Raw genomic sequence first — 24191 nt, forward strand, 5'->3', positions numbered from 1 at the left:
TTTTTTATTGTAACAAGTTATTAAGGTGATTTTCTTCCATAAGAAGTTTTAATCTCAAGTACTTACAAAAGATAAAGTACCATCGCTTGTAGTACAATAGGGAGTAACTGTAACCCGGGAAATGGAGACAGGAAAGCCCAGGGAAGGAGGCACCTACTCCCCAGGTCAAAGCAAATGTTGCTATATGGAAGAACTATTGTCAGATCTTCCAGATCTCTTTATTTTAAAAGAAAAGTTGGAGGGGGAAGGGGTTATATAGCAAATCTCTAAATCTGCTACTCAATTTTGTCATGAGTCTAAAAGTGCTGTATAAATAATGTCTTATTTTTTTTTTGAAAGTTGAAAATTTGGGTATTTGAATAAAAAAATCTCAAATTATACATGCCAGCAATGGACCCATATTTTAAAAAATACGTAATACTGAAACAGATTAAAAACACATACACATACCCTTTCATTATAGATTTGTTGTGTTACCAAGTTCATGTAGGAGTCCTTCTGAGCCAACACTTAAATCCATAGAAAAAAATTACGGAATTTAGGTTTACTCAGACACCTATGAGGTTAGAGGAGAAAGTCTTATTAACTGTGAGCAAGGGGTTAAATTTAACAGTTATAGGGTAGAAAATTATACAGTGGGAGACTCTCCAAGGAAGTTATAAGGCTAAAGGTTTGGGCAATCAGAATAATGGTATCCAGGGATTGGCAGCCAAAGAAAATTTCAAAATAATTTTCAAAGACTATGTAGACTGGCACCATCATTTTTAAGAAACAAAAATAAAATCATTGTCATTTACACAGTACCTACTAGTTTCCTTACATGTGATCTATCTAAAATCCTTCAAAACAGGTACATTTCATTTGTGAGGAAACTATCCAAAACGGACTTGCTTACTGAATGGCAAGTCAGAAGTATTCCTGACAGAGGCAAATGAGTTATAGGTGGGCTTGTGAAGGATTCACAAACAATAAGCTGGCAAGACGCATACAGGCTAAGAAGCAAAGGTTCCATGCATACTGATTCTATGCGGTAGAAAGCAAGAATGTAATTCGCCGTAGGCTCACATTGTACCAGGTACTCTAATAAATGTTCATATAAAACACTGAAATATTAACACTCTTTCATTCATGACAGGAATCACAATTCCTGATTTTACAGATGGGAACTGGAGGCTCAGAGAAGTTGAGTAACCGGCCAAAAGGTCACATTGCCATTGTGTGTTAGAGCCAAACTGGAATCCAGGTCAGTTTGATGACAAAGCTTTCATGCACCTGAGTCAGGCTGCTTTTTCCAATGTCAATGACTTTTGCGTACTTCCATTTATGTTGCTCAAATTCATTTTGTCTTTTATCTCTAAGACAGTGTTCGTATCCAGGAACCTGAGGAACCAACACAGACTTTCACAGCTGGGCAGGGCAGTAAGAGATCAGGCAGTTAATCCTCTTACTTCAGGGGTCCCTAAGGCCTATTAAGGTTACACGAGCATCCAGTGTTGCAATGCTGTTAATGATCTATCAGTGACTCCTAACTGCTGGTTCAGAGCCTCTTTCATTAAGACTATTCATCATAATATAGGGAAAAAGAAAAAAAGCAATTCTGACAAACGTAATAACTCCCAATTAGATTTTCTTATTTAATATAAAATAAAAATAGCACCAGAATTACCATGTTATTATTAAATGAATGCACAAGTCTTTTACTTGAGAGACCTGATATCCCTAACTAAAAGGTAATAAAGAAAGATTACTATTTGTATAACTTTGAAATTACATAGTTAATTACCATTTCCAACACCCCTCCAAATTATTGTTTTAGAGCTAAAGAAAGAAAATAGCTAATTAACTTAAATATTGTTAAGAGAGGAGAGACCAGGATAGTTAGAATAGTTAACTGTTAAGACCATCAGTTTTCAGTATGTTCTGATTGTGGTACAATGCAGGGAAATAATTAACAGCTTCACTCTTGAAGCATCTTTAAATATTGGGATTAGAGAGTATCACTTGGGATAGTTTCAATTTCAAGTCCTGTAATTGAAAACCCAGGTTGAAAGGGGCTTAAACAGTAAGGGGTCATTAATCCTGAAGAAGAGTAAGTCCAGAGTCATCACACGTTCCAAAATTGGTTAATTCAGCATCACAGTATTATTATCATGAACATCCCATCTTTCTACTCTACCACATTCAGTAGTTAACCTGCCTTTCGTGATCCAAGCAGTTCCAAATGTCCCATGAAGAGAAGAATTTCCTTTTAAGACATCTCTATTACTCAGAAAATGTTTTGAGCAGCTCCCCAGCCGACTTCTCCAACTCCTGTGGAGCGAGATTAGGTCAAGAGTCCTGCTTCCACAATAACTTGCAGGGTAAATGATTGGCTTAAACAGTCATTATTTGCCTCCTGGAGTTGAAAGAGCACAGCCTCCCTTAAGTATGTGATCCTGCAGACTGGGAAAGCAGATTAAAACTGTTGTTCTTTCAATAAGCAGAGGGGGGTGGATTAGGGTGGGAAACCAAAAGTTTCCTTCGGAGTGTGCTTCTTTAGGAAGTAGAAGAAACAACAGAATTAATTCTACTCCTGCCCACAAAGATAGGAATGTTAGTGGTAAAATGAATACTGTGATCACTGTTATTCAGAAGGTGGAATCTATTACTCGAGCCTAGCCTACATAACTTCCAGTTTCCATTTTCATACCAGACAAATGTTATTATGCTTTGGTTAAAACTTTTGTTTGTCATCTATGACAGTTTCCCATTTGCCCTGACTTACCAGTAAGATTAACATGAGGAAATACACATAAAATGCAGCCAAACTTTAGGAGAGGCCTGAGAAAGATGAGGTAAAAATTTCCTAAAGTACCTAAAAAAGGAGTTTACATTCATTTAAGGAAGGGAATCAAACAGACTATTTCCTGAAACGGAATTTTTTTAATTATAAGGAGTTAAAAAAGAAGGTAAGAGTTGGAAGGTGTAAGAAAGAACGGGGTTACTGAGGAGGGCAGAAGCTGGATACTTTCCTTGCTAGGAAAGAGCTGCTGACCTTATATCTGAAGAAGGGATAGAGTACGAAACATTAGGGAAGTGGGCCTAATCTCGCATGCAACGAGATATTGATATTCGTAATTTAGGAAGCTTTTGTGTTACTCATTAAAATATCATCTGAGGGGCACCTGGGTGGCTCAGTCGGTTGGACGGCCGACTTCGGCTCAGGTCATGATCTCGAGGTCCGTGAGTTCGAGCCCCGCGTCGGGCTCTGTGCTGACAGCTCAGAGCCTGGAGCCTGTTTCAGATTCTGTGTCTCCCTCTTGCTGACCCTCCCCTGTTCATGTTTTGTCTCTCTCTGTCTCAAAAATAAATAAAACGTTAAAAAAAATAAAATAAAACAAAATAAAATATCATCTGAAATACTCTTTCAACTTTTGCAGAGGGCACCTTCAGATTACCCAATCACAGTGTCTTACTGAACAAAAATCTTTATAAGTTGTAGTACTGAATTTGGCTACTGAAGCGACATATTGTCATATACTGCATAGACAGATCATTTTCACCAACTAGCTTTAAAATGTATGTCATGAGTTCAAATGGCAGATTTAACAAGAACAGATGGATGACACTTTTTTCTGGCACTGTACTATTCTCTGAAAACTGGAAATACGTGACCTAATCGTCCCCAGAATTATCCAAGTATAGTTTATAAATGTGAAATATTTCAATAAAACGAAACTACAAGTATTTTTATAAAAGAACTTAAAAGCTTAAGCCAATTCCAGAACTCCTTAGATTAGCAAATCTTATTTTAGAATGTCACCTTATTTGGGAGACCAAAAAAACCCACAAGAAACTTCAGATCAGTTACTTCCCTTATTTACTGCCCTTGGCAGCAAGAGGCTTTAGAGTATTTTAAAAAGTCAACGCCAACCTCAAAGAATAAAAATTTGCCAGCAGTGAGAATATTCAACGGTATCTATTAAAGACTTTAAAGTAATTAATTCCAAGGTGTGGTTCTACTATTTTAGCAACAGTAGTACTGGTTCAGTATATAGACAGTCTTCCAATGTGATACTAAGAAGACAAGCTTTAGTTATGTTCCTTCAAAATGAGTCAACTTATTTTATAAGCATATCTTGTAACAGCAGCTCTTACAGGTTAAGACAGAACACGAAAATAAGGCTGATTTGAAAAAAAAATTAAGACTGATTTTTAAGAACTCTATGACAAAGCCACCACTCAAACAAATGGCATGACACTCTCTTCTGTTCAATACCATATATTTTCACCTTTTGAAAGTTCTCAACAAGAGAACAATTGAGACAAAGAACTGAGAAACATCTGAAGTTCAATCAGCAATAGCCCTTAATTTAGCCATACTAATTTTGCTGTGAATTTTTCTTTTAACAACATATTTAATTTAAAACTACTCTACACTGTAACTTCCTTGCTTGGGAAAAATTATTAAAGTGACAGAAAAAAATGGCCCTTAAGAGCTCATTCAACAGGAATTAATTTTATGGCCTCATATATTTTTTAAATGCATGAAAAGTCCATTTAAAGAAGACTTGGGTTTGACTGATGTTGGCATCTTTACATTAAAAGACATGTTGTGACATTGTTCAGTAACGAAACTTGCACAATTCATATAAAGAGGCAGTTCCAAATTTTGTAAGCCATTAGAGGTCACAAACATTTGCAAAAGGCTGAAGTTTACAGTAAAAAACCTCTGAAATAATTTGAATTGCAATATATTTCTAACCTGACCATGCTGAAATGACAAACTCATAAGAAGACAAATTAACATGAATAGAAGGCAATTCCTGAGTGTGGGAGCAAGAATAATAAAGTGACAGATGGAGACTGGAAGTTTGTCAAATTGGGGGAGGCTGTGGGAAGAGGGTAAATCTTAACGACTTAGGACGATCGAGTTTGTCATTCCCAGCCGAAAAGAACTCACTAAAACCTTTGGTTTCTCTTTCCTTTTGTTACTTTTTTTTTTTTTTCCTCCAAAAACTTTTACACTTTGTGAAACCTGGAGATTACTCTTCTTTTTAGCCAAGTAGAGTACTTTGACAATTCTGCCAACGTGGCAATCAGATGGGCAAGGGGAAAGGCTAGTGAGGAAGCAAAGAAAGGGATACTGGATACAGAACATAAGACAGATTACAGCCAGCAGTGATGTGTCAGGAGGGATGAGTAAGTCGGAATTGGAAGGGCTGAGCCGTGGTGAGGCAAGAGAGAGCAAGAAAGGGTCCAGAAGGAAATCCTGAACATGGGTCAGGGATAGGAGAGCAAGGGGGTGACTCAGGACAAAGGGGAATAGGTCAAAAGGAGGCAGCTGGCGGGCAGTAGGCCTGAGAAGCTGTGAGTGTGGCGAGAACCAGCCCACCCTCCCGCCCTACTTTCTCCTCCGGTCGGCGAGGCAGCGACCAGTCACCTGGAGTGTGAATTCCGGAGGGACTCTATGAGGCGCTGCTTCTGCTGCTGGAGGCTGGTGAGGCCACCGGGGGACCCGGCTGCGGAGGAGGAAGCGCTCTTGGTCAGGGGAAAGAGCCAGCTCATCCTCCACGGGTCCCCGGGCCCGAGGCCCTAGACGGCTCTGGCCTGCTTCTCCCAGCTGCTCAACCCGGCGGTTCCCCAGCGGCAGGAGGAGCAGTCCGAGACGCCCGAGTCCCAAGTACCGGGCGGCCGCGTCTTCTCCTAAGCAAGCCAGCTGAGGGGTCCTTGCGTCCTGGACGAACCACTATGACTGTGGGCAGCTAGAGGAAAGTAGCCGCCCGGGACAAGCAGCGCTACCTTCACGGTCCAGACACCCAAACCAATCAGCCCGGCAGCCCGACCGCTCGGTGCTCCACCACCCCTGCTTCCGTCACCAGCGTGCTCCGCCCCCTTTGCGTGGCGCGTCATCACCTAGCGCCCCCGCCAGGACGTGCGAGAAGCGACGGCGCAGCACGGAGCGACGCAGCCCCGGCTCCCCTTTCCCCCTTGCTGGGCGCGAGGTGTCTATGGGGCACCCGCTGCTGCCGCCGCTACCGCCACCGCCACCGCCGCTGGTTGCTGTCTCTATGGCGAGGAGGAGGAGGAGGAGCGCGAGCTCAGCGACACAAGTAGATCTTGCGTCTGCCGGGGGGAGGGGCGGATTGGGGAAATCGAGAGGGGGCGGGAACGATGAACCGGAGAGGGTGAGAGATGGCGCCAGCTGGAACGCGGCAGGCGAAGGAAAGAGCTAGGCGGCGGGTGGAAGGGGGCAGGGTAACGGACTGAGGGTATGTCAAGGGGGTGGCGCGGGGTGATGACGTAAAGGCTTTGTACCTGGGGCTTCGACGCTGTTGGACGGAAATTGGGAGTGGAGGGCGGTGGCCTAGATCCTCAGCTCCTCGTATTTCTTCTCGCAACAGTTCTTTGGAGTCAGTCTGGCTCCAGTAAATGGTTATCAAGCACCTTCACACTGGCCCTCTGCCAGGGAAGAGAGTTATCTATGACTTGAATGCCTCTGTGCTGTTCTCTCGTTTCTTTGGGAGGCTGCAGTACGGAGATTCTATCCAGTAATGAGAAGGCCTCTGGTGCCTCCTCGGGGCTTCTGGAATTGTTGTAGAGAGAGAGAGGTGGATTGAAAGCATTGTTAAGCCACAGGGTCTTGCTGAAGTGTGTGTGTGTGTGTGTGTGTGTGTGTGTGGCTGGCTGGGTGGGTGTGTGTGTTTAGCGGAGGGGGAGGGTAATATAGGAGCGGGGGGTTCCCTGGATCTTTAGTTTTCTGTTCTTGCAGCAGTCCAGGTTACATTTGTGACTGAAATGTTGGCGGGGGTGGGAGGGGGCGATCATAATTCCCTTTCTTACCCTTGTTTGTTAGGATTTTTCAAACTACTGTGAAAAAATTAAGGAGCATTTGTAATTTTCCTGTCCCCAAATCAAAATGTTGGTCTGTACTCTATCATTATGTACTGTGATACTGTGTTTATGGACCAAAAACGTGAGATGTGTGTTTGGTAACCAGGGGAAAAAAATGCTGTGGTTTTAGGAAATTAGAAACAATTTGAAATGCATATTCTCTATTGGTCCCTCTCTTTTTCCTTCCTGCAGTTATGGACATTCAAATAGTTTCTGTGGCTATTAGTTATTTTTCAGATAGATTTTGTTTGTTTTCGTTGTTGTTGGTTTACTAAAAAGTCCCTTCCAATCTGACTTGAATAAATGCCAGTAAAGTAGATTTTGTAATCAAATCAGATTTTGAATGTTCTATTAGTAAAAGCAAACACTACAGTTTTCCTAGTGACATCTGATCTTGTCACATGTGTATCAGTATTTAGCTTTTCATTTTTTATCTGGAAATGGATGTCTTTATAAAATTTTATCCAGGGAGTGAGTTGAATTCAAAGCAGTCTTCAATTAATGGAAAGTTTTTAAAAATGACTAGTATGTAGACATAAAAAAATACTGTTTTTACTTAACATTGATATTAGAACCAGAAAACCTATGTTGTGGTCCTTTTTTCCTTACCGATTAGTTATGTGCTTTTAGACAAGTCACTTCCCAAACTGATTTACATATGAGTCAAAGACTTCGAATAAATAATCTTTTAGATTTGTATCAACTCAATTAGTCTGTGATTCAGATTTCTGATATTGCTGGTTTTTATTTTGGTTTTTATTTTGACAGGTACAAAAATAAAGGATACAGTATTTTATGAAACAAACAAATCTTCAATCAAGTATAACATTTTGATGCTTGGCATCTAGACTTCTTGTGCCCTCACTATGCCAGCAGCAACTGTAGATCATAGCCAAAGAATTTGTGAAGTTTGGGCTTGCAACCTGGATGAAGAGATGAAGAAAATTCGTCAAGTTATCCGAAAATACAATTATGTTGCTATGGTAGGCCTTTGATCAAATCCTTAAAATGTTTCTTATAAGAGGGGAAGAGGGTTTTGAAAAGTCTTGAATTCAACCCATCTGGTTGATTTTTTTTTTTTTTAGGGCTTAATTTAATTATAAAAAGAAATTTTGTCCATTTCGTCCAGCCACAGATCACCTGGAACACATCTGCAATGGGACAAATTGGGTTTATTACTCATTGCAGTGAGGGAAAATGCATACCACTGGAACCATGGGACATTTGAGTAAGAGTGTTAGAAAAGACTTACAGGATTTGGGCTTGTGTCAGGTGGCTTTAAGGATTAAGGAAGCAGGGCCTTGCTCTGAATTGGATGCTGTTGGGAAGCTGGGATAATTTTGTGACAGGGTATCTTAATAAGGCCAAACTAGAATGAGAGAAGACTAGAGTGAGACTAAAGCTATAAAGAAGCAGCGGTTACTTATATTAGCCAAGGTAGAAGAATGTTTGATCAGTTTTGTGGTTTGGACAATGTTTATGTTTTTGTCTGTGTTCAGTCATGATTAGAGTGGTCTTGCCTGGTGTTAAAGTGTGAAACTGTTTATATTCAGCAGAACAGTAGAACCTAGCTGTGAGTGCCAGTTCAGCTCCTAGCAACACTAAGGCTAACTGATAATACCAGATGAGCACCGCACTCAAAAGCTTGGGAGCTCCTGCATGTCTTTCTGAAAAAAAAAAAAAAAAAGATCTCCCAGTGAAATATTACTGACCTGTGGTTTTTTCTTGTTCTTGTTGTTTGAATCATCATTGGAGTTGCATGAACACACTGTGCTGTTAAGCATCTCTGCTTTTGCATTTATTATTCAATCTACCTAGATCGTCTATTCAGTTAGTTTTGCTGCTTTACTACTGTATCTTGTCCATATGTTAGTTATTGTACTGTTTTCTAGATTGTAAGTTCTGTGAACAATGGGTTATTCTCTTAGTCATCCTCACAACACACACAGCATAACACATAGCGTCCAGTAAAGTGGTTGTTGAGTTGGACTAAATTTAGAGAGGTTTTAATTTCTTTACTGTTTCTTAGGGACTTGATATTCAGATTTTTTCTTAGGTTTTCAGTTTGAGTTTTAAAACTAAAGTGATGTATGATAGTATCCTCTTCTCAGTATTTTTAATGCAAATAAATAAATGCGTTTGTGTGTGTAGGGGCAGGTTGACTGGTAAAAAAACAAATATTTGAGTGAACACATATAACCTATTTAATAAAGGTGTATTTACCCATAATTAGAAATGGTTTTTTTTTTTTAAGTCCCACAAAATAGAGACATGATAACATGCTACAAGAATAAGTGGCTATCATGCAGTTTTTGATGACATGCTTTCCCTAGAGTATAAAGACGGAGTACTGTCTTAGCCCAAGAAGGGACAGGGTTTTGGTGTTTAGACAGACCTTGTCTGAGAGAAACAATTGGAGAGTGTGATGAATTTTCCATTTTTATTAACCAGTTCTTCATTGATTTTAATGCTAGCATTCTGCGGGCATAGTTTCACATACTCCTTGAAAAACATGAATGTATGATTTTTTCCTTTTCCTTGGGAATAGAGTACTTGGTTGCGTTGAGCATTCATATCTTATATGTAGTAATTTTTTATGGATGTGATATTTAATATTAAAAAAAGCCATTAAATTTGTAGAGTTTTACGGTTTTAAAAAGTAACAATTTTCATAGTTAAAAGGTAATTTGTAATTGAATATGAATGTATAGAATATTCTCTAGAATGGGATTCTTTGACTTGTACCAAAAATGATTTATTCTAACAATCTGTGGATTGTGGTTTTGACCATTTAGTAAATAATGAATCTTAAAACTATTTTACAGGATACCGAGTTTCCAGGTGTGGTTGCAAGACCTATTGGAGAATTCAGGAGCAATGCTGACTATCAGTACCAACTATTGCGATGTAATGTAGACTTGTTAAAGATAATTCAGCTAGGACTGACATTTATGAATGAGCAAGGAGAATACCCTCCAGGAACTTCAACTTGGCAGTTTAATTTTAAATTTAATTTGACGTAAGTGGGAAATAAATATAACCCAAACTTTTTTTTAGCTTAATTGTAGAAACTGATTTCCCTCATGTATGGTGAATGAAATGCTAACTGAATTTGGCTCAGTTATCCTATAAATATTTAAAGCTTAAAATTCAAAAGATTAGATTTCTTATGGGACAAAAAAATTAGGATACAGGAGACTTAATATTCAAATACTTTGAATTATAGAGATGTTATTTGAAAAGTATGACTACCACTTTTTTTGAAATTTGGAAAACCTTGGGTATTGAACATACTTCTTGATAGAAAAAATAACGTTGCATTAGTTTTACTTTTAAACTTTGTGCGCAGTTTGAAATGTATATCTTTGTTGTAGTGGTTATCCCTGTGAAGAGATTTTTATTACAGTCAAACTCCAGTTTATGAATTGATTACATGTTAAAAGTAGTAAGACATTTCTTGGAAACTTGGGTGCATTTTCCGGTGAAATCGGTGTTATATAATATAGTCCCAGATCAGCCCAAAAAAACCTCTCGTAGCTTACCTATTGGAGAGAGAAAGGTATCCTTGAACTTGGTATTTCTTTCAGAAACAGTTCAGAATCTGCAGTATTCTGAATCTAGAATCTGAATTCTGACTCAAGATTTAGGTTAAAACCCAGTTTCCTTACTTGTAGTACTTCTGTATCATTTGTAAGAGTAGTCTTGATAGCTTAGGGAAGTTTAGAGTGGTGTTGGGTGAGGGCAGATTGTTTACAAACTTAGTGTGAGGTGGGGAAATGTTTAATATGTTCTTACTAAGTTACGATACTCTAGTATATCCTTCTGTTTGACAGCTTGTACTTGCGTAATATGATCTTATATCTGGTTTAAAAAATAGTAAAAGAAGCTGTGGGACATTTAATGGTACTGCCAGTGTAAGAACCTCCCGTTGTCTGTACAATAATCTGATAGTTAGCATATCAGATCTAAAAAGCAGGGCTGGTGATTTTAGAGTGTAGGGTCAGTGGTATACTATGACTTCTAATTACATAATGTTTAGCCTCACTCTTTGTTTTACTTTGTTGGATTTCATAATGTATGCCAGAACCTTCTCAAGGGTAAAAAGTACTCCTGTCTATTCAAACTGGTAATAATCTTTTACAAGTACTACAAAAGATAACTGTTTTTAAAATTAGTTCTTAGCCATTTCATTTGTTCCATGTTACTTTTTCCCCAAGCTGATCATTAGGACATTGTTTTTTAACTAAGTTATTGTTGTGATGCAAATACATGAGTAGGAAGTAACCCTTCCCTGTCTTAATTTTGGTAAAATTGACATTTTCCTTTTTTAGAAACATCTTTGTCATAATAACAACTGCCTTATTGCAATCTTTGAAGGACTTTTTTTCTTATACAGAGAGGGCTGCTTGTTATCAAATTTATACTAATTTATTCCATGTATACTAATGTTAATGTCTGAGAAGTTGAAGGAGAAGAATATAGTGAATCATGTTATTTAAGTAGAACCGATTAATTGGAAGGTAAACCTGGGACTACCTAATGTGGAGATAGAGTACCATGAATAGAATCTTGGATATTTTAAAGAAAGATGAAAATTGACTTTTTTTATTGAGTGCCTAGATGTGTCAGCTGTGCTAGGCATCAGGGATATAGTGTTGAGGAAAGTTGCTCGGGGTCTTTATAACTTAGCGTTCCTGTAACTTGGCTGTCTGCTCTCCACCTGCCAAAGTCTGAGAGTCAGAATTGTTAGATAATGATCAGTGTATGGGAATTCTCTCCAAACTGAATTTGGAGTTGATACCTAGAATGACAAATGAAATGAGATACTGACGAGCTGTGCAGAAGAAAAGCTCTCTCAAAGGAGATGGGAACGAATTTCTAAAAAGTCATCAATTTGATGGTTATGGTAATTCTTGGTATTTGAGAGAATCATTTTAATAGTGTAGTAGAGGTTATAGGAGATTGTGGGTTCAGTGGCAACAGAAAGGAAGGTGATAATTCATTTAAGCAAAGTGGCAGTGAAAAGGACAAATAGAGACCACCGTAAGTAGACAGGACAGCAGAATCAAACAGGGTGGTTTTGATTTTGTTTGACAGATAGTGCACAGGCATTTGAAAGCAAAAGAGCAGTTGTCAGGTGTGGACATGCAGGCTCTTCCTAGTGTCTTTCAGGTAGCCTTTGCAGATTTTTAGAGCGTATTATGTGTTCTTGGTTACTAAACTTAAATATTAAGTCTAATAACCCTCTGTGTACTTGTGACAATCTGTATTCTAGTTTGCCTTTGCTCATTTTAGTGTAAGCTTAAATATTAAAGTATGCATGTTTTAAAATGTAAAATACATGTTGAACCAGGAATGATTGAGGTTGGAAGGCATTTCCAAATTGAATCTTTAATCTGCTGTGTTTAAAATTGTGAATTTGTGTAGTAGGTTAAGTTTATACTTGTAGGTATGTCAAAAAAGTAGGGGCACCTGGTTTGCTCAGTCAGTAGAGGATGTGCCTCTTGATCTCGGAGTCATGAGTTCAAGCCCCACGTTGAGCATGGAGCCTGCTTTGAAAAAATGGTGAAAAGATAGATATTTATTGAATTTAACATACCTAGTTAAGCTAGTTTCTGTTTTTAGGATATTATTTGAGATGAGTAGCCTTGTATCTGCTTTTTGGGAAAACCTTTTTTAGAGATTGGTACATGACTTTTCATTCCTGTTCAGTTATTAAAACTGGCTATTTTGCCACCTTAAACTTTGATAGTGTTAGGAGAAATGACATTACTGTTCATTGTTGTTCTGAACAGATTGCTGTAATCAGTAAGCCAACCCTGCACCTGCAGCAGTTCTTACAGTTTTGACTAGACTGTATTTTAACTACTTTCTTGAGATTTGCATATTTTAATATTTTTCTATGCTTACTGGGATTTTTGAGGGTGGGGAATGATTTCAAAACTTGAAATGGATACTGTGGGAAAGGGACAGTCTGTTGATTTGGAGAATTGAGTTGTAGCAATTATGAAGCTTCCCTTACCAACAAGAAATTTTCTTCATCCTATTTAGAGATTTATTAGTCTACCTGTATGGAACTTCCAGCTTTCTCTCTAATGAGTTGGGCATTATAAAACATAAAATAGGTTCCAAATTTTAAAATACTTATCCAAAGAAATTAAATGACACTACATTAACTTAATCTGAATTGTGTGAATTATACAGAAAAAAAGAGATGATTTTGGTTGATTATAATTTGCTAAAGCATGCCTCTCCTTGCAAGCGTCAGAGGTTGATGAGTGGGATGTTAGTTGTTTAGAGTACGTATATTTATTTTTTAGGATTATTTTTTATTTACTTATTCTGAGAGCACACATGCGAGTGCAGGGAGGGGCAGAGAGAGAGGATCCCAAGCAGGCTCCGTGCTGTCAGCACAGAGCCCGACTTAGGGCTCAGTCCCATGAACCATGAGATCGTGACTTGACCTGAAACCAAGAGTTGGATTCGTAACTGAGGGAGCCACCAAGGCTCCACAAGGTACACATTTTTAGTGTAATAAGGCCAATAATATCTGCTGTTTAATGAAAAAACTTTGTGGTAGATTTATTCAGATAGAAATTTTGACATAAAGTGATGATTGCGGTTCCCCCCTTTTTTAAATGTTTCAGTGACTACTTTTGCTATTTTTTAAAAATGTTTATATTAAGGTATAGTTCACATACAATGATATACTGATTGCAGGTGCATAATGTAGTGATTTGACAATTCTGTCACCACAATAAGTGTAGTTACCATCTGTCATCTGTACACATTTTGTTGTGTTATTTTTCAAAGACATTTAGAAGCAAACTGATTTCTACAGAATAGACCATAAGAATACTTTTCACCTAAGTGTAATGTTTTGTGTGTTTTTTTTTTGGGGGGGGGGGTTAATTAGTTTTCTTAAAGCTTTTAATAAAGTGATAGAAACCAGTATTCTTGCAACTAAAAAATAAATAAAAATTTATTGCACAAGATACTTTTCATGTATTTTCCGAAACCTGTACCTTTGTTTTGATCCTTTAACATTTTGGATACGTATGTGTTCGTACTTAGAAATTAGAGATTTCTTCTTGGCTTAAGTAAAATCTTGAAGGATTGGTTTATGTTTAGATTTCCTGGCTTGATTTTTGGAAGGTAATTTTCTAGGATTAAGATTGTTAGAAGAAATTATTGCTGTTACAGCAAAGCCTTTCATTTTAAATCTTTTACTGGTTGTTGGAGCCGTTTGAATGGCTCATCGTTAGTGAGGGAAGGGATCTCCTTTTTCTTGCCATTGGAATGTAGTTTTAACTTAGCCACATCAGATATTTTCCTCTTGGTCTCCTTTCTGGTGCTGCTGGGAGCATAGGAGATGGATACAGGCTGTCACCCCTGTGGCTACAGCTCCATCTGGCAGCAATAAAAAAGGCTGCTGAGACTGAAAGCCCCTGAAAAGAACATGTCTTTTACTTTGAGTGGTAGCCCCTGGTGAGTAGAAGACCTTTTTTTTCAAACTCAGCTAAATTTATTTAACTTGTGAAAGGCTAGTGAAATTGAGCTGTAGTGAAGATTAAAATCTCCCCCTTGGACTGTTTCTGAATGAGGCTTTACTGAATACTTTTCTAAAATAATAATCTTCACATTTAAATTGTATTTTCCTTCATATCTGTGAAGCACTGGAATAATTGGACCCAAGCCAATCTTCTGTTTTGTTCTTTCTGGCCCCATAGCTGTTGGATGTAAGTGGGAGAAAACCAGTTTGTTTGAAGAATGGCACTTTTGAAGGTTGTCTTTCTTTTTCTCCTGCCAGGGAGGACATGTATGCCCAGGACTCTATAGAGCTACTAACAACATCTGGCATCCAGTTTAAGAAACATGAGGAGGAAGGAATTGAGACCCAGTACTTCGCGGAACTTCTTATGACATCGGGAGTGGTCCTCTGCGAAGGGGTCAAATGGTTATCATTTCATAGGTAAAAAGATTGCACTGAAAATGGCATTTGTGCTTGCGTTTATTTCCTAGCTGCTTCACACCTGGTGTGGGTCACTGTTTCAGCAATTTCAGGCTTAATACCACAAGGAATTGGCTGCCACATAGCAGTCTCCTCTTTTAAGAAGCTAATGTCGGTCTCCTTAAGGTTTAATGTAAAGATACGTGATTCGTTTTTGCCTATGAGAGCGACGGTATGGCATAGTGGGAAGAGTAAGGCTGGAAAAGTAGATCTTGGTTTAAATCCAGCAGTGCCATTTGGAACCAGTGTTACCAAGAGTTATTTAACATTTCTGAGCCTTAGAATGAAACCATTCCTGGGGCGCCTGGGTGGCTCAGTTGGTTGAGCATCCGATTTCCGCTCAGGTCATCTCATGGCTTGTGGGTTCGAGCCCCACATCGGGCTCTGTGCTGACAGCTTCGGATTCTGGATCTCCCTCTCTCTCCCTGCCCCTTCCCCTGCTCACGCGCTGTCTCTCTCCTCAGAAGCAAATAAACATGAAAAAAATTAAAGAACAAAACCACTTGTTAAAAAATTATTTAATGCTTACCAGACCAGTGCCAAGCACAGTGATGTAAAATTCTAGGAATTAAGCTGTGAATAAAACAGACCAAAATCCTCATCCTCATGAAGTTTATATTCTGATGGGAGTTGGCAATTTTTTAAAATGAAGAAATTTATATTGTGGTTTGTTAGATGTTAATAAGTGCTATGAAGAAAAAAGCGAAGAGAATGCTAGGGGTGGGTGGGTGTGGTGGATTTTAATTTTTTTTTCAAATAGAGTGATCAGTAAGACATCATCTAGATAAATATCTTGTTTTAATGATCAATAATAACATATTTTGAGCATCTGGTTAAAAGCTTTGCACACAGTAAATTCTCAATAAATGGTCATTTTTAATTCTTTGTTATTATAAAACTGGATCGTTGAAGAGAATTTCTAGGAAGGGAATTAGTTCATTTTGTACAAACAGACTTCCAGATAAGACAAAGAGTTTTCCTATCTAGGTGAACTAAATTAAACTGGAAGCCAGGGAGTAAAAGTGGCCTTGGGAATGATTTTCTTTGACTTTAGCTATGTCTTTAAAAAGGATTGTATTATGCAGACATTAATATTCTTACATTGGGTTCATTTCACACATATTTTTAAAAAGTCAGAGTCTCCTGTGTGCTTTAGAATTTCTAGCTCTGGTTTGTGTGGAATGACTTTGGTGAAGGAGTATTCATATTGTAAACTCTGCTATAGTACTAAGCAGTAATTTTTGAGTTGGGGGTATTGAACATGCCATTTCTTACCTGTTCTCTCTTCTCCATTTGAGCCTCTACCTCGGGAGACCAGACCCAAGTCTTTGTTAATTTGAGGAATGTTTTTTCAGTTCTTTTTTTTTTTTTTTTTACTTTTATGGTCATGACTAGAAAGCATCGTCATGTCCTTTTGCTGTATATGATCTATTCTTTGATTCAAAAAGTACTCTGAGAAAATACTGTGTGTTAGGCAGTAGGCATATTGAAATGAACAAAACCAGAAAGGGTTCATGTCTTCTTAGAGTGTGGAGTCTAAATTAGACTCTGGTATTTGTCCAGATTTTATTCTAAATGTCATTAACTGTTTTCTTCACATTCTAGCCTATTTCTAGGAGATAAAGACTAGTTTAAGAAATTTATAAATTCCAAATTTTAATATAATCTTTTACTAGCAGTAAACGCTGTATTGACTTATATTTAGTTAGATAGCAGTTACCTCCTTGCCAATTACCAGAAATGTAAAGGTTTCTGCTGTCGGTATTCATTAGTGGTCTTCAATGGTAAAACTTCCTTCTTTTAAAATTAGAAATAATTCTGAACATTAAATAGAAATTTTGTTTGTATCCCCCCACAAGATATGTTAATAGCATCTCTCATCAAATATTTACTGAGTTCCAACTATGTGAAATAAAAGATTTTTTAAAGATATATTTTAAAATGTGATTCCTACCAGACTAGTGGAAAACACAATACATGTATTTTAAAGGGTAGTACAAGAAAACAATCTGTATAAGGAATCACGGGGAGCTAGTCTCTTCAGGGAAGGCATCCTATAAGAGGTCCTTGAAGAAAAGGTAGACAGGCCAAAAAGGGTGTGTAATTGTGGCACAGGAATGTAGGGAGATACAAAGCTGTGGAAAAAGTTAAACAGTTGAGATAGGAGATCTTGATTGAAAATGTGGGAGTTGGTATTTTATTCTTTGGATAACAGTTCTCAGTGTTTACTACTTTTACTTCTTCCATCTGCAGCATTTCCCTTATTGTATCTTGAGGAGTCATAATGAGATAGGAACAGAATTTTGAGGGAAGAGGATGATTGATGAAGTCACTTAAGGAAATAAGATATTTCATTAGGGAATTACTCTTTGGATTTTTAAGTATATGACCTCTTTATGTAAAATATGGGAAGATTTGTAATCTTTTTGCCAGTTCTACCTTTTGACCTTTTTAGCCAGGTTTCCATTCATCTTTGTTTTTCCACTTCCATAGTTACTTAAATTTTTTTGAGACATCCATGGGTGGTTTGATACCCTTCTAAAAGAATTCTCCTTTCAGAGGTCATCAGATTGTAATCTAGTGACTGCAGGCTCGGGATGCTAGTATAGATCTGTGTATTGATATCTCTGAATGAAAGTGACATGTTCTTATTACTGTTGGTAAGATGATGGTATTTTCCTGTTACCATTATAAACGTATCTGTTATTCTTGTGTGCATTTTTTTATTTTTTTGGTTGATTCCTTTTTTGACTACAGTTGGGACTCACTTAAAATTTGTATTGGGAAAAAAAATTATTTTTCTTCATCTCTGGTATTTACGTGCCTCTGTTCTGTATTTAACCCTTTTGTAGTGGTTATGACTTTGGCTATTTAATCAAAATCCTGACCAACTCTAACTTGCCTGAAGAAGAACTTGACTTCTTTGAGATCCTTCGATTATTTTTTCCTGTCATATATGATGTGAAGTACCTCATGAAGAGCTGCAAAAATCTCAAAGTAAGGTTTCAAGTGGCTTTACCGGTAACGCACACACGATTTAGACCGAGTGACTGATAAATGAGATCCTAGCCTGGGATGTTTTTAGCCATATTTTAAGTTTTGAAGTGCAATTACATTATCTTGTCATTTGATTCTATTTGTTGCATAAATAATTCATAAGAAATCCCTTTTCAGAGCTTCAGTATAGGGGCAGAATAAGTTTTCAACAAAATTCAAACCAAGAGTCAGATTTTCATCATTGCCAGATTGAAAATCCTAACCTACATGAAAATGTGAGGGCTAGTGAGTTCTCATGCACAAAGATGCAAGTTCTTACTGCCCAACGTGCACATAATCTATCCATGCCAGATAAATCTGAGGTGGCCATCAACATGCACCTGTAAATGTGACAGAGTTTTCCCTTCAGCTCGGAGAGAAATTATTTTGTTGCGTCTAGTCATAGGATCATGTTCCTAGGATTACTTTATGTGGCTAAAAAGGTCGCTTTTTTTGTTGTTTGTTTTTCCTGGCCCCAAAGAGGTTAAGTTGTTAGTGGTAAGTGCTAGTAAATGTGTAGGTCCTGTCTAGACAGTAGCTTACATCCTGACCCTGCTGAACGTGTGTGTAATAATTTGTTACTTGTGAATAACTTCTTCCCAAAGGAGCATTTCTTTAAGAAGTAGAAGTAGAAGTTCCTTCCGTTTGGGAATGAACTTTATTTTGGGAATGGGCTTTATTTTTTTTCAGGGGTGTTTGTATTTAAGCTGCAACTGAAAAGCACATTTCGGTAAAGTGGTGGCTTCGTAGAACCTACGTGAAGGCTGATCACATTTTCTTACCAGGTTTTTAGAAGTGCAAATAAAGTTACACTTTTAGGAGATGGTAAAAACTTTCAGAGCTTTACTTTTAGCCAGAAAGAAATAAGTTAGGAGCTGAGTAAGGAAACTTTGCTTTTGACAAGTGAACTCAAAATCAGAAGAAAAGTAGCCTTTTGGCCAAAGTTTGCTTCCTTTTTTACAGAATACGGCCTATAACTGGGGACATTTTTAAGGAAGGTTCCTTCATGTTTGTAGCACCCAAGAGCAGCAGAATTCTGTGCAGTTTGAAGAGACTTGTAGCTGTGACTCTAGTGAAGTTGCAGCAGGATAGCCTTATTGCTGTAGGAGCTCAGTCCACCCCCGAAAGTTGCTGAGAATCCATGGCCTCATGGCCATGTTCATTAATCTGGCTTTGGAAATGCTTTTTAAATGTTCATTAATCTGGCTCTGGAAATGCTTTTTAAAATTTGACGTATCTCTACAATGACACTTTTCAGGAACAGAATGAAATTATTGCTCACTGTGTGTACGATATTGGAAAAGTTCTGCACATAGCGGATAATTCTGAATATGCCCTATGTGAGCTGCTGTATTAAATTTAGGTTAACGACAAAGGTGCTTTTTGACCTACGGTCAGCCTTGCTGAATGACCCTATTCTGTTGCCCTTCTAAGCAGCTGCTAATGATACCTAATCCTCATGTTATTTTTAGCACAGAAGCAAGTCCCGTCTGTGCACGGCACTGTTTCACGCTGTGAAACAGAGGAGGGTTAGTAGGAATTTGTGCTGCTTTTGTTGTCTGACCCGATCTTTCTTTCATTACTCTCCTCCTACTCTCCCCCCATTATTGTGCTTCCCTCTCTTCCTTCCTCTGTGCTTTTTCTCTTCCTTCTTTTCACTCTTTCTTTTTTAAGCCTGGCAATATTATCATAAACAGATATTTAGCAGACCCTTCGAAGGACATATAACTGCATGCTCTTCTTTTTCACAGAACCGTAATTAAGCACTTAGTGAATTTTTAAGGATTTGGCTAGTTATAACAGCTTTGTTTTGTACAAATTATTTAGATGAAACTATTTAGAGACTGGTAAGAAGCTTAAGAGAATTTGATAGGAGCTGCCGATGGTCAGTTTTCTATTGATGGATGGATTGACTGTGCAGGTACTTAATAAATGTCCCCCAGTATACCTGTTCCCTTGTATAGGATCTTCTCCCCCCATAGTTTCAGCAAAGTTACTTGCCTGTCACATGACTTAAAGCATATGATGAAGATAAATTTTCCCAATTAGGATCTCATTTTCTACTAAATCAGAAGTTTCCCCCATACTCAATGAATAATTTGTAATTCACAGTCTCTTTTTTCTAATCTTCATGAGGTCCATCTTTACATGCTAAAGTCCATTCCTATTTTGGTCAGTGTCTAAGTGATGTAATGTGTGAATTTGGGTATTGTACGGTTTCTGTTTTGACAGACAAGTTTTCTTTCTTCTAGGGTGGTTTACAGGAAGTTGCTGAACAGTTAGAGCTGGAACGGATAGGACCACAGCATCAAGCAGGATCTGATTCATTGCTCACAGGAATGGCCTTTTTCAAAATGAGAGAAGTATGAAGACATCAGTGCCTTTTTCTCAGTTGGTTGTTAGGTTGAGAACATTAAAAATCTTATGGCAAAAGTTTTTGGGCAATAAGTGTTATTAAATGAAGATACAATTAGAGGTACCATGGAAGTTGTGTCCACCACGCTTGAATGAAAGTATTCAAAAATAAGTCCTCTTGAAATGTAGTTCAGAATGAAATGAAAACAGATGAGTTCTTCATAGACTGGAAAATGAAACAATTTAAACTACTTTAGGAGTCATGTAGGTCCAACTATACTATTTCTTAGATGAGAAAACTGAAGCTAGAGGCTAGTAACTTTTGTCCAGAGTCTCACACACAATACTAGTGGGCAAACTCCAGCATTCTTTCTGTAGACCACGTCAGTGCTGCTCTGCCGAGTCCAGGAGTCTGTTCATTAGGTTTCCCCAGCATTGTCTTGTCCAGTAAAACACCATTTGCTTATGCCCTTTTTCAGCACTTGGAGGATTTATAGGGTAGTGCTTATATAGTGCTTTTAGTAGACTGAGTCTGACAAGAGGTTCTGAATTCTCAAGTGGTTGAGTAAATCTGAAGTAGTTGTAGAGTCAAAAAGCGTAATTGAGCAGAGCCCTAGAAGTGGCAACAGACAGACCAAAGCTAGGTATGGAAGAGTGGGATTGAATGAACCCAAGTCTACTCCTAGTTTATGTAATGAAGTGATCTACGCAGGTATACCTCACTGTAAATTAAATGCAAAGAAGAGAAAGTTTTCCTTTTTGCAAAATAGAACTGTAGAATTCTTTTGAGTCTATCTTCTTAGACACTAAAGAATTGACTAAGAACTATCTGGAAATTTAAAACTTTTGTAGTAATGTGTTAATAATAGCGTAATAGTTGTTTGCCAAGTATTGACTCAGAAGTGATTTGGAATGTCTATTCGTGACAAGTAAATACTTTGTTTTGTACTTCTGCCCAGTGCTACATTAGGGAATTAAAACAACCTTTTGGATTTTCAGCTTCGCATTTTAGAAATACCTTAATGGTTCAGTGAATGGTGGATTCTCTGCTACTAATTTGTTATCTTTATTTTTCTTGGCTTCTTCAAGAATAGTAACCTAGTGTGAATGTTCAGATTTTACCGTCCAAAACATGTTTAGGGTTTGATTGTTTTCAGCCAACTCAGCCTTGTATGTAGACAAGGCTACTTGCCTGATGCCTAAACTTTTTCTCCTATCATTGGCTATATTCATTCATTTTCACTGTTAAATTGTTGAATGGAATAAAAATGCCTGCCGTTTTCCCGTGATGACAAATTCTCATTAAATTGGTCTAAATGTTAATAGGAAAGACACACATTTGATACATGTCTTTGTAATCTTTTTCTTTGGTTTCTTTTGAGCTCCGTACTTCTTGAGAACATTAGTCTTACTCATTGAATTTGAAATGTGTGGCCTCAAAGGAGCACCATAGGAAAGAGCTATCATTTTAGTTAATGAACAGTCAGTACTTACATTGCTGAAATATAAGTTACCAGTGGTACCTTTTGGTTAAAATTATCTTTTTTTTTTTTTCCCCCAAAATTCCTTTTTAGATGTTCTTTGAAGATCATATTGATGATGCCAAATATTGTGGTCATTTGTATGGCCTTGGTTCTGGTTCATCCTATGTACAGAATGGCACAGGGAATGCATATGAAGAGGAAGCCAACAAGCAGTCATGACATGAAATAGTCCTTTTATTTTTATTTGAGCTACACACAAGCTTGGATATAGGTTTTATCTCTGGTTGAATCCCTTGAACGATAGATGATACTATTTTTTTTTTCTTTCATAGCCCATTTTATTTTCTGCCTTCCAGTACTAGTATGACCATTCCTATCTCAGATCTTAATAACTAGAAAAGCATTCAGGTTAAATTTGGCCTTAATATACTTGTTAGCAGGCATGTGTGACAGAGAGTGGGGAAAGCTGCATCATATTGAGTATTTTGATAAACTTTACCTGCTTGGGCTTGGTTTGTTTTTCCCCCTTCGTAAATTAACTAGCACTGACTGTAATTTATTTCCCTGTTTCATGTCTCCCTTCCATTCTACAGGAGTTTTAGCTATTTTGAGATTGTGGACCATCAATTTTGCACTTTAGAGAGTGATTCTGACTCAAATCCTCTGTTTTATCAGAAATTTTGGCTTTTCTTGCTCTTAGCTGGAAAAATGACCATCTGCCAATCTTATACAGTATTTACTTGTTTTTGACCCATGGAAATAGCACACGCATTGTGCAAACGGTTGATTCAGCAAGACTACAAAAAAAAAAAAAAAAAAAAAAGACAAAAAAACTACTGAGGAGCTTAGTAACTGCTGTTTCTGTACGTAGTGTTTCATCTTCCAAGCACATCTAGTGTCTGTCAGTGTCTCATTGGCATGTGTAGGCTGCTCTGACCGAAGAATTTTTCAAACCAGCTTTACACCCTTCAGGAACAATCCCTTGTGATTGGATATTTAGTGTCTGCCAGGAAACTGGTATCCAAGATATTGAAGCTGCAGTTATTTTATGATAGCACACTTCCCTTTGATCTGCTTCTTTTTATTCTGTCACTGTTTACCCTGTTTTTAATTTTTAAATAATTGTATAGCCATGCTTAACGACACTCTTACTTTGTTGATTCCACAAATCAGTTTCTTTAAAGTCCAAAGATAGCAAGTCTTTAGGTATATTTTGTACCAGATTAAATTAGAAGAAGAAAAAATTGTGCTTTCATAGTTGTTACAAAGATGAATAATGCAGAGATTTGGTGCACAACAACAAAATACAAAAATATATTCTATATATAAAGTCATATATATACATACATACATACATACGTACATATATATATGTACATATATATACATATGTACATATGTACATATATATATGTACGTATGTATGTATGTATGTATATATATGGCTATATATAGCTAATAAAATGACCTGAGGAGTGTAATGCTTGTTTATTTTTTTGTGTATATCTTTGCAATCTATTTTATATATATTGACAAGAGAGACTGTGAAATATTTAGCCATGCAGAATATGTGACCAGACCAGAGCATGTGTAGGAAGACATTTTGGTAATCATTAACTCTGCCCTGAAATGATAGACTACAAGTTACGATGTGTGTTATCTACATTTCAATCAGTAATACTAGCAAATCTCCACATGTTAGCCACATTGGTTTGTTTCCTTTGTACATTCTTTATTCATGATATTAAAATGCTGTAACTGGGTGGTCCTTTTTAAACAAAACGTTATTTGCAAAACAGAGGGTATTATTTGTTTTTAAAGCTTTTGTAAATAAAGGCTTCGGAAATGTTTTCTTATATATGTTGATGACTGGTGATTTTCAAAAATATTTGCGGGATTTTTTTTTTTTTGAGCAACAGAGCTCAGTAACTTCTTTAAATATAGCTAATTATTAGTCTCTTACTTGAGCCTTCTGCAGTGCAACACTGTTGGCTTATTCTTTACGAATACCTCAACTAGATGTTAAAATTCGTATTTATCTCCTTTCCAAGAATGCATTTACTCTTATTCTGAAAGAGTACATTCGGTATGATTTACTGTGGCTTCTTTTTAAAGCTGACACAATATAGCCGATAATCTGGTTGGTTTCCTCTTATTTTGATCTTCACCTCTTTAAAAAAAATAGGAATTACAAAGATTCCCTTTTGAATAGCCACATAGTTGCTGAATTTCAGAGTCTGTGTCAATTTTGTTTATTGTCTCTTAAGAGGCAATGATATTTTATAACTTCTGTAAGAGGAACATTATGATCTTTACTAAATCTAGCTTTTGGATATAAGATATTTGGCTGATAGTTTTGTAATGTTCCTGAGCTGTTCATTCTAGATTCCCCATTGTGTTAAATTCCGTTGGGGCAGGTCAGCAAACTGTGG

At 37.4% G+C, this 24191-nt stretch overlaps 2 protein-coding genes across 7 annotated transcripts in view; one reads left to right on the top strand and one right to left on the bottom strand.

Annotated features, from left to right (window-relative positions):
* VPS37A (VPS37A subunit of ESCRT-I) overlaps positions 1-5836 on the bottom strand; it is a 46300-nt gene extending 40464 nt beyond the window's left edge. The window contains exon 1 of one of the 2 annotated variants that reach the window (XM_019466738.2): positions 5423-5836. In XM_019466738.2, coding sequence (XP_019322283.1) covers positions 5423-5547 — 125 coding nt within the window. In that variant the 5' untranslated portion in view covers positions 5548-5836. Of the gene's footprint in view, positions 1-450; positions 472-5422 lie in introns of those variants that run through there. The other variant, XM_019466740.2, reaches the window with a different exon arrangement.
* A 95-nt stretch (positions 5837-5931) lies between these two features.
* Positions 5932-23036, top strand: CNOT7 (CCR4-NOT transcription complex subunit 7). Of its 5 annotated transcripts, none has more exons than XM_019466744.2 (7): positions 5934-6092; positions 7642-7856; positions 9699-9892; positions 14684-14845; positions 17737-17881; positions 20173-20283; positions 21850-23036. In XM_019466744.2, the coding sequence occupies exons 2-7, from the start codon at positions 7740-7742 to the stop codon at positions 21976-21978; spliced, it is 858 nt and encodes a 285-aa protein (XP_019322289.1). In that variant the 5' UTR covers positions 5934-6092; positions 7642-7739; the 3' UTR covers positions 21979-23036. The 5 variants fall into 5 exon arrangements, with proteins under 5 accessions (XP_019322291.1, XP_019322289.1, XP_019322290.1 ...); XM_019466745.2 differs by lacking the exon at positions 5934-6092 and adding an exon at positions 6372-6392; XM_019466746.2 differs by lacking the exon at positions 14684-14845 and having other exon boundaries at positions 5932-6092.
* Positions 23037-24191: the final 1155 nt, after the last annotated feature.

The sequence above is a fragment of the Panthera pardus genome, unplaced genomic scaffold (genome assembly GCF_024362965.1).
Source record: "Panthera pardus isolate Hobbes unplaced genomic scaffold, ASM2436296v1 HiC_scaffold_13, whole genome shotgun sequence".
NCBI classification, from domain to species: domain Eukaryota; kingdom Metazoa; phylum Chordata; class Mammalia; order Carnivora; family Felidae; genus Panthera; species Panthera pardus.

Bases quoted from the DNA above. Each gene is read 5' to 3' on its own strand.
- CNOT7 (XM_019466744.2), top strand. From the start codon at position 7,740: ATGCCAGCAGCAACTGTAGATCATAGCCAAAGAATTTGTGAAGTTTGG. The intron at 7,857-9,698 runs GTAGGCCTTTGA...ACTATTTTACAG, and splicing joins AATACAATTATGTTGCTATG to GATACCGAGTTTCCAGGTGT. The intron at 9,893-14,683 runs GTAAGTGGGAAA...TTCTCCTGCCAG, and splicing joins AATTTTAAATTTAATTTGAC to GGAGGACATGTATGCCCAGG.